This window comes from Heterodontus francisci, chromosome 3, assembly GCF_036365525.1.
Source record: "Heterodontus francisci isolate sHetFra1 chromosome 3, sHetFra1.hap1, whole genome shotgun sequence".
Taxonomy (NCBI): domain Eukaryota; kingdom Metazoa; phylum Chordata; class Chondrichthyes; order Heterodontiformes; family Heterodontidae; genus Heterodontus; species Heterodontus francisci.
In genome coordinates this window covers 124,637,939-124,648,350 of record NC_090373.1, presented here as the reverse complement: position 1 = coordinate 124,648,350, position 10,412 = coordinate 124,637,939, and the positions used below count along the sequence as shown (strand labels likewise).

Below are 10,412 nucleotides of genomic sequence, written 5' to 3'. Positions count from 1 at the left end.
CCCATGTGGATGCGCCATCCCTGAGCCCCTGCGATATAATGCATGGGGGCTGAGTTAAATAGAAGGGGTGGAGCGACCGTGTCCTCGGCAATGGGTCCGGCGCCACTGCGCTGACGCCGGCGCCATTTTTAAAGGGTTTTAAGCCCTTAGCAAAAATTTGAATTTTTAAAGGTGTATCAGTTTTAATTTTTACTAATTAAAAACTTATGTGATGGAGGCCCTTCCCCAACCTCCCAATGGTCATGTCAATGCCCGAGTTAACCAAAACATACCTTTTTCCCTACCCGAACTTTACCTCCCAATCTTTTAACTTTGCCTTTCAACCAGCTTCCCATCATTCCCACATCCAATCAAAAGCATTTTCCCTGCTCCCCCACCCCTCCCACCCTGAAAATTTTATTCCTCCCCCCTCCCCATCAGGTTCTCGCCACGGAACTCTGTACGGAGTTCCGAAGGCGCACAAGGGACGAACGGCGGCCATAAAATCGGCGTGGGATGGCTGCCGCCTGCAGGTAGGGTCATTTACATGTCATTACTGTGCATTTAAATGTTTAGATGAAGGGCCCTTCACCGAGGTCCCTCCGCCACCAGTAATATGCCGTGGGCCCTTCTCGACGTTGCGAGTCGAGGTGGGCATCTCCCCACAGAATTTTACCAGCCCCCCTTCCGCAACCCGTGGCGTCGAGGGGCTGGTAAAATACAGCCCAGAGAATCTAATGTTCATCTCCAATTGAGGTACAACTGAGTACATTATATATATGTGTCAAGATCACAGAGCATTGTATTTTAAATATGAAGTATACTGAAATGAATCTCCACACATGTAATCTTGATTTAAAGAAATTGCTGGCAATATCTTGTCGCATGCAAATTATTACCATTTCCAAATCCACTCATTTATGGTATAAACAGTTATTCTGTAACTGCTGTCTTTCATTGCCAGTAATGTTACACTCAGTCCTGTTACACACATTGCTGGTTTCTAAGCAATTTTTTCATGCCTATTAGGTTTCCAGTTTGTATCTTGTGATGATACTGGTTTTCCCATTCTGTTTAGTGAATAGAATATATGTTTTCTTGCTCACTCCGTTACACTTGTTATATTTTGTCTAATTGCTTTAGTAAAGTAGAAATGCTTTTATAAGAAAGCTGTCTTTGAAAGCAATAGGAAATTGGAAATAAAGCATATTCTAGAGGGATGATTTGTTGCAGTACCCTAAAACAAAAGGAACTTCTGAGAGCTTCAAATGAAAGGAACTTATATCAGAAACTGCAGTGGCCGGATTTTGCAGTGGTAATGATGGTGAAACTGTTAGCTTTTGTTGTCGTTACTTCACTGAAACTGATAACTTCTGGGGTCTGCATGTGCGCAGAATAATGTGAAACCCCAAGAAGTTGCTGTCAATGATTCTCCACTTCTCCGGAGGGTGTGCTGTTGAGCCCCCTCCCCCCAGACTGCAGCTAACAGGAAATCAATTGAATTGACGGGAACTTCCACTCTCACTTTGTTTGTCACAAGAGTCATTTACGACACAGAAGGAGGCCATTCGGCCCATTGAGTCCATGCCAACTCTCCATGGAGCTATCCTGTCAGTCCCACTCCCCCACTCTATCCCCATAACCCTGAAAGCCTATTTCTGTCAAGTGGCCATCCAACTTCCGCTTAAAGTCACTGATTGTCTCAGTTTCTACCACCCTTGTGGACAGTGACTTCCAGGCCTTTAGTCTTGCTGTAAAAACCCTTGAAGAAGTTACACCTTATTAAATGGGGTGTAACTGTGTTTTTAACAATGTTCTAACTTTATAATTACTGATAAATACCCTCACTGGCTCTGACCAGCCAGTTTTATATTTACCGAATGCCAAATTTCTCAATAATTATAAAAGATTCCACATATTTTTTTTAGCAAAATACTTTTTTTTAAAGTTTGTTTATCTTTATTTTAGCTTCAGTCTTAATCCAATTATAATCATTTACTTTGCTATCAGAAAATATAAATTAAAAGTGAAGGATTAAGTTCTTTTAACTTCTGAGTTTGAAGTGTGTGAATACTTCAATGCGACTGGCTGCCTGCTTACTGACATCACTGCTGCTGCACACTAAGACATTCCCTCGACTTGGTGCCAGATTTGAACTGCTGTTGGGAAGGGGTGAAAACATGCCACAGAGATCGTTAGATCTTTGTTGACAGCTTTCTTCAAGGTCAGTGGTGAGCACTCTTGCTTCGCCGCTGACTGCAAAATCCGAGCCATCATATCTGAATGCCTGACAAAGAGTATTGACCACGCTTATTCTGTGCTGATTGCTGCATACATCTTTATGGTTTACAGAAATGTGCTACCATTCATTCCCAAATCCAGGTTTGCTTTGATTCTCCAGGTTAAACATCTCGACCGCATTCAGGGCAGAGGACATCATCTCGTTTTGTGAGGAATCCCCGACCAACCAATGAGATGGCACATTTTTTGCAGGTGAAGCAGTCATTGTGCCACTGCCGATCTTCAAAGGAGATATACTTTGAGCCTCCAAGACCTGTTAAGATAACAATATATGAGAAGAATTTTCACACTGATATTGTTATAAGGTTCTACACTTGCTTTTACATTTATTTATCGATTTGTTGATTTTCCATGCCTTCTGTCCTCTTGTAGGCCTAGCACAACTGGGAGGATACCATCATTCTAGCTATATATTTGTTTGTGACTACTGGCTTACATTGAAGGTAATCAACACTGTACTGTAGAGCATCGCTCCTTTTTTTCCTGCCCTCCCTGCATTTTGAGGCAAAATGCTGCACTGTCATGTAATGAGAACTTGAATATCAGTGAAGTCCTGAAATGAAAATTGAAACCATTTGTTGGGAAGCCTATCACAAAAGGGAACCTCTTTTATCCCAAATGCTGTGAAACTACTTTTTAGTGACAGCCTTGGCTCAGTGGTAGCACTCTCACCTTTGACTGGCAATGTCATGGTTTCTAACCCCACTTCAGAGATCTGAACACATAATCCAGGCTATACATCAATGCAGTATGGAGGGAGTGCTGCATTTTTGGAGGTGCTATCTTTCAGATATCACAATAAACTGAGGTCCCATCTGCCTTCTAGGGTGGCGGTAAAATAATCCCATGGCATCATTAGAGAAAGAGCTCTCCCAGTATTCTGACCAACATTTATTCCTCAACCAACATCACTAAAAATGATAATTTGGTCATTTGTCTCATTGCTATTTGCTAGCCCTTGCTGTGAACAAATTTGCTGCCATATCTGTCTACATTACCTCCGTAATTACCCTTACTTTGTTATTTATTAGCTGTGATACACTTTGCGTTGTCCTGAGGACATGAAAGGCACGATATAATTGCAAGTTCTTTCCTCAATTCTTTCAACAGTCTGTCTTAAGAAAGACCTTATTAAAATTGTCTTTAAATTGGAAATGAATTTAGTGCCTTGCTAATACAAAATAATTTTACTGAAAACTTTCAGAAAAGTTCAAGCATTTTGAAAAAACACATGTGGCACAAGTGTATAATTGATTTTGGTGACTTGGATCACAGGAAATATTTTCATATGGGAACCAGGAGAATGCCTTCAAATCATATGGAAACAAATATGCTAACTCTGAGCTGTGTTGTACTGTTGGTGGTAGCATTACTTACACTTAGATTAGGTGTGTGTATACACACACACACCAATAATGAAGGACTTGAATACATCAGGCTGAATTTTTTCAAATCCCAGATTGTCCCACTGCCGGGACTGAAAGTGGGTCGCAAGCCTACACGGATAGAGGGCAGGACCCTGCGCGGGTTATTACTGGTGGCAGCTGCCACTGGGACCACCATCCAATTGAGGGCCGCAGCCCATCTCTCGGAGCTCCCAGCCCAATCACAGGACAGGCAGATCGGCAGCGCCACCAATAGAGGTGGCTGCTGCTGAGGCTGCAGGAAGAAGAGGGTGCCATTATATTGAGGCGCCCTTGAAGATGAGGTAAGTTTTTCTATTTAATGTGCCAGGGCCAGGCAGGCAGGCTACAGTGATCAGAGGATTGATCCCTCCAGCAGCAGTATCGGAGTCACGGGGCGGTCATTGCCATCAGGGCCTCTCTGTGGTCTGTGGAGCGGCCATAAAGGAAGGCCCCTCCTGCTCCTGGGAACCCGCTGGGAGGCCACCACCGTTTACCTATCAGTCTTCCCCACGTGGCGGAGGCCAGTCCCAATGTCAATAAAATGCCAGTGGGGGGGCGGGAAGTTCCCGTTAATTGGCCAATTAATTGATTTAATTACCAGCCCGCCTCCGGTCGGCGGACGGCCACACCGCTGCCATTCCCACCATTGAAAATATCCCGTGACGGCTAGAAGATGTCGGGGTCCCCTCCCAACGTATTCCACCACCATTTTATAAGGCCGCCCGCCTCCCAGTCCATTTCCAGAGGATTAGTAAAATTCAGCTCATAATGTCAGATGACACTTCAGTGCAATTCTGAGGGAGCCCTACATTATCAGAAGTGCTGACCTTTGATTATATCCTTGATATAAAAATCTTATTATCCAGATGGTTTAATCAGAATCAATTTTCATGCAAAAAGTGCACCTGTAGTCACACTTTGACTCACCAGCGATTGCTTTACCACAGGCTGCACACTTCTTAGCATAGAGATTGCTGAAACAATCCAGGCAATATGGGAAGTCATCCTTGGAGGTGAAACGCTGACCACCCAGCTGCATTTTGCATCCAGTACAAAGAAAGCATTCCTTGTGCCATGGCTGGTCGTGATAAATCACCCCTCCAGTGGTTATTGACTGAAGAACAGGGAAAAAACGAATATAGCATATAGGGATGCAAGAAAAGTAGTTTTTAAAAAACTAGTTCTAGGTGTTTAGGGTGCAAATTTCTGGAAGGTGATCCATCCCCATGAAGATATGCTAACTCTAACTGTGTTGCAATATAAGTGTCAGCTTGGCTTAATGGGAGCATCTGGCCTCTGAGTCAGAAAGCTTTGAGTTCAAGCCCAGTCCAGGAATTGAACTCATAATATATGATAACACAACAATGTGATTCTGACAGAGTGCTGCATTGTTAGAGAAGCTGTCCTTTGAATGTAATGTTAAGCTACGGCCCTGTCCACCTGATCGGATAGATATTAAAGATCTAATGGTAGATTCTTCCCTCAATTAACACCATCAAAACAGATTAACTGATCATACATGTCTTTTGGACCTCGCTGTGTATAAAAATACCACCGTGTTTACTTAAACTAATGGTATTTAAACTTTTTTGGTTGAAGAACCCCTTTTCAAATGGATTTGTAATCACAGACGCCACATCTAAATTGGAATACAGGAACAGATGTAGGCCATTCAGCCCATCAAACCTGCTCCGCCAGTCAATACGATCATGGCTGATCATCCACTTCAATGCTTTTTTCCCACGCTATCCCCTATACCTTTATGCCATTGGTATTTAGAAATCTGTCAATCTCTACTTTAAAAATACTCAATGACTGATCGTCCGCAGGTCTCTGGGGTAGCGAATTTCAAAGATTCATAACCCTCCGAGTAAAGAGATTTCTCCTCATCTCGCTCAGAATTGGCTTCTCCCTTATTTTGAAATTGTGTCCCCTGGTTCTAGACTCCCCGACCAGGGTAAACATCTTACCTGCATCTACCCTGTCTATCCCTTGAAGTATTTTGCAGGTTTCAATGAGATCACCTCTCATTCTTCAAAACACTAGAGAATACAGATCCAGTTTCCCCAATCTCACTTCATAGGACAATCCCGCCATCCCGGGAACAAGTCTGGTGAACCTTCGGTGCACTCCCTCTATGGCAATAATATCCTTCCTAAGGTAAGGGGACCAAAACTGCACACAGTACTCCAGGTGCGGTCCAACCAAGGTTCTATACAATTGAAGGAATACTTCACTACTCCTACAGCAAATCCTCTTCTGATAAATGCTAACATACCATTAGCCTTCTTAATTGCTTGCTGTATCTGCATGTTAACTTTCAGTGATTTATTGACAAGGACACCCAGGTCCCTTTGTACATCGACACTTTCTAATCTCTTACCATTTAAGAAATACTCTGCACATCTATTCCTCCTACCAAAATGGATAACCTCACATTTTTCCACATTATATTCCGTCTGCCATGTTCTTGCCCACTCACTAAGTCTGTCCAAATCCCCTTGAAGCCGCTTTGCATCTTCCTCACAACACACATTCCCCACTAGTTTTGTGTCATCTGTGAACTTGGAAATATTACATTTGGTCCCCACATTCAAATCATTGATATATATTGTGAACAGCTGGGGCCCAAGTACTAATCCCTGTGGTACGCCACTAGTCACAGCCTGCCAACGCCAGAGTGACCCATTTATTCCTACTCTCTGTTTTCTGCCTGTTAACCAATCCTTAATCCATGCCAGTATATTACCTCTATTCCCATGTGCTTTAATTTTGCTAACCAACCTCCTCAAGGGGACTTTATCAAAGGCCTTTTGAAAATCCAAGTGTACCATGTCCAACTCCCCTTTATCAATTCTGTTAGTAACATCCTCAAAAAAACTCCAACAGGTTTGTCAAAAATAATTTCCCATTCCTAAATCCATGCTGACTATATGCAATCAGATCATTATTATCCAAGTGTCCATTCATCACATCCTTTAGAATAGATTCTAACATTTTCCCTACTACTGATGTAAGGCCTGTAGTTCCCTGTTTTCTCTGTCCCTCCCTTCTTAAATAGTGGGGTGACATTTGCCAGCTTCCAATCTGCAGGAACTGTTCCAGAATCTATGGAACTTTGGAAGATCAAAGCCTCCACTATTTCCATAGCTACCTCTTTCAACACTCTGGGATGTAGAATATCAGGTCCTGGGGACTTATCAACCTTCAGACCCATTAATTTCTCTAATGCAACCTCCTTACTACTACTAATTTCCTTCAATTCCTCACTCTCCCTAGTCACTTGGATCTCTAATTCTCAGAGATTTCTTGTATCTTTCTCAGTGAAGACTGACACAAAGTAATCATTTAGCTTCTCTGCCATTTCTCTTTTCCCCATTATAAATTCTCCTGACTCTGCCTGAAATGGACCCACATTTGTCTTAGCCAAATGTTTCCTTTTTATGTATCTATAGAAGCTTTTACAGTCCATTTTTATGTTTTTGTTTATATTCATATTCTATTCTCCCTTTATCAGTTTCTTGGTCCTCCTTTGCTGTATTCTAAAATCCTCCCAATCCTCAGGTTTACTTCTATTTCTGGCAACTTTATAGGCTTTTCTTTTAATCTTATACAATCCTTAACTTCCTTTGTTATCCACGTTGACTGCCTTTACTTTTGGGGTTTTTGTGCCTTGAAGGAATGTATAGTTGCTGTAAACTCTGTAATAATTCTTTGAAGACTGCCCATTGTCTATGCACTGTCATACCTTTTAATGTAACACTATATAATACACATAATATGAATGTGCTGCATACTAAGTGTTTTAATGGTTTGAAGAAAACAGAAATTAACTTACAGATATCAGCGAGATGGCTGTGCCTACTTCTCACTGCAGAATCTGTCTATCCTTATGCACTTCCCTCCTAGGTGAGACAGTCAGCCCACTCTGAGCTGCACATGTGGTGGCCACACTCTGCTCCCAGCTCACAGTTCACATTATTGTGCAAACCCCTGGAAAATTTCTACAAATCTGAGGGGTCTGTGGACTCCAGTTTGAGAATGGTTGGCTTAGACAACAAATGTCACTTCATTTAGTAGTAATTAATTGAATGTATTGCACTCTGAGATGTGATACAGTGCTATCTACATGAAAATTTATTCTTCACAACTTGATATTCAGTATCTGTGAACTCCATATTCCACCTGACTTCATGCTACTTGTATTGACATAAATAGATTTTCATTTGGAGCTAATATAAGATTAGCATTTGTGCTATGGCGCATCTGAAACTATCCATTCCGGTGGTGTATCTAATTCAAGTCCAGGCCACACTCATTGGCGATACATATATTGTGTCTTAAGGATCTAATGAGATTAAAATACAACAAGACATTTCATCCTATTTCTTTTTGATTTATTTTCCTGAATTTTGAGTTGTGTTTCAGAACTGAAATTAGCATCAAGGACTAAGAAGGAGGCCAATGCCTATTCAGCGGTAGTCAGTTACAGGTGGACTTGTTAGGTACTTCATCCTCTGAATCTTTTCCAGTCAAGAAACCTGATATGGCAAATGTCCATGAGGTGCCTCCTTAAATGAGGAAAAATGGGAATAACTCATGTCAGGTAGGAAACATTTCTAATTCGTTTCCAGTGGTGAGTGGTTACAGTTGGCATTAGTCCCCATTTCTAGAAATCTAATCAAAGCATTCTAAAGATATAATAGCATTTAGAAGAGAAACACTGAAACCAAATTTCTTTGTGAAATTTCTGGAATTTGTTGCTTGATTTCCCCAGAAGTGAACACTACTTCAATGTTCAGCTCAGTGTGATTTGTATGCCGTAAACTGGATGCTCTTGGAGTAAAAACTATGAAATGACTATAAATATTATGCTGTACCTTCTTGCAGGATGAGCAGTGCTGAGCAAACTGCTTCTCGTAGCAAGGAACACAGTAGTTATCATTTTCCTTGGGGATAAAAGACTTGGTTCCCATTGGCTGCCGACAGCGTTTGCAAGTGAAGCAGGTTTCATGCCAACTGTTTCCCCTGTATTCCATTTTACGAGATCCTATCATTTAAAAAAACTTTATTTTCATCGTGGAACAAATTGTACTTTGATTATTTAATTCCGACACATTTTACCGATACAGATGTATGGTTATAGGACTGCGTGTGGTCCAGTACACGGATGCATGATGCAAGTATTTGTTCATATTAGCTCAAAATTAATAAGGGAACACGGCCTCCTTATAACGTTGTAATCCACCTGTTAACATTAGTTATGCACTCTCATGCTATGAACTCTCATGTAATCATCTGGATGAAGTGAAGTGATGATACAAAAGGATAGCTATCAATGTTGAAGAGCAATAGATGAGTTGCACTGCAGAAGCAACAGCTTAATATAGTCCTGATGTCAGGAATCCAAAATGATGGAAAATAACCTATTCTGGTATGAGATCTTTTTTGAAGAGGTGACTAAGGTGGTGGACAGGGGAATGTCTATGGATGTTATTTATATGGACTTCCAGAAGGCATTTGATAAAGTCCCACATAAGAGACTGTTAACTAAGGTAGAAGTCCATGGAGTTGAGGGCAAATTATTGACATGGTTAGGAAGTTGGTTGAGTGGTAGGCGACAGAGAGTGGGGATAATGGGTAAGTACTCTAATTGGAAGGATGTGACTAATGGTGTCCCGCAGGGATCTGTGTTGGGGCCTCAGTTATTCACATTATTCATTAACGACTTGGATGATGGCATAGTAAGTCATATATCCAAATTTGCTGATGATACAAAGTTAGGCGGCATTGCAGACAGTCTAGATGATAGCATAACATTGCAAAGAGATATTGCCAGACTAGGTGAGTGGGCAAAACTGTGGCAGATGGATTTCAATGTAGGCAAGTGTGAGATTATCCATTTTGGACCAAAAAAGGATAGAGCAGGGTACTTTCTAAATGGGAAGAGGTTAAGTACAGTGGATGTCCAAAGAGACTTGGGGGTTCAGGTGCATAGATCTTTAAAATGCTACGAGCAAGTGCAGAAAATAATCAAAAAGGCTAATGGAATGCTAACTTTTATATCTAGAGGACTGGAGTATAAAGACATAGAGGTTATGCTGCAACTGTACAAAACTCTGGTTAGACCCCACTTGCAGTACTGTGAGCAGTTCTGGGCACCACACCTTAGGAAGGAAATACTAGCCTTGGAGGGAGTGCAAGGTTTACAAGAATGATACCTGGACTACAGGGGTTGTTACGAGGAGAGATTACACAAATTAGGCCTGTTTTTGCTGCAATTTAGACGGTTGAGGGGTGATCTGATTGAAGTCTTCAAGATATTAACAGGAAAAGACAGGCTAGATAAAGATAAACTATTTCCACTGGTTGGAGATTCTAAAACTAGGGGGCATAGTCTAAAAATTAGGACCAGACCGTTCAGGACAGATGTTAGGAAGCACTTCTTCATGCAAAGGGTGGTAGAGGTTTGGAACTCTCTCCCACAAACAACAGTTGAAGCTAGAACAGTTGTTAAAATTAAATCTGAGATAGATAGATTTTTGTTAAGCAAAGATATTAAGGGATATGGGCCAAAGGCAGGTATATGGAGTTAGGCCGCGGATCAGCCATGATCTCACTGAATGGCGGGACAGGCTCAAGGGGCTGAATGCCCTACTCCTGTTCCTATCTTCCAATGTTCCTAGAATATACATTGAAATGACGTGACTGGGAGTGCAGTAATTT

General features: G+C 41.6%; 1 protein-coding gene across 2 annotated transcripts in view; it reads right to left on the bottom strand.

Annotated features, from left to right (window-relative positions):
• Positions 1-421: 421 nt before the first annotated feature.
• LOC137352804 (four and a half LIM domains protein 2-like) overlaps positions 422-10,412 on the bottom strand; it is a 123,331-nt gene continuing 113,340 nt past the window's right edge. For both annotated transcript variants that reach the window (XM_068018651.1, XM_068018661.1), the window contains 3 exons: positions 8,567-8,736; positions 4,614-4,800; positions 422-2,533 (listed from right to left, as the gene is read on the bottom strand). In XM_068018651.1, the coding sequence (XP_067874752.1) occupies positions 2,382-2,533; positions 4,614-4,800; positions 8,567-8,736 (509 nt within the window). In that variant the 3' untranslated portion in view covers positions 422-2,381. The remainder of the gene's footprint in view (positions 2,534-4,613; positions 4,801-8,566; positions 8,737-10,412) is intronic.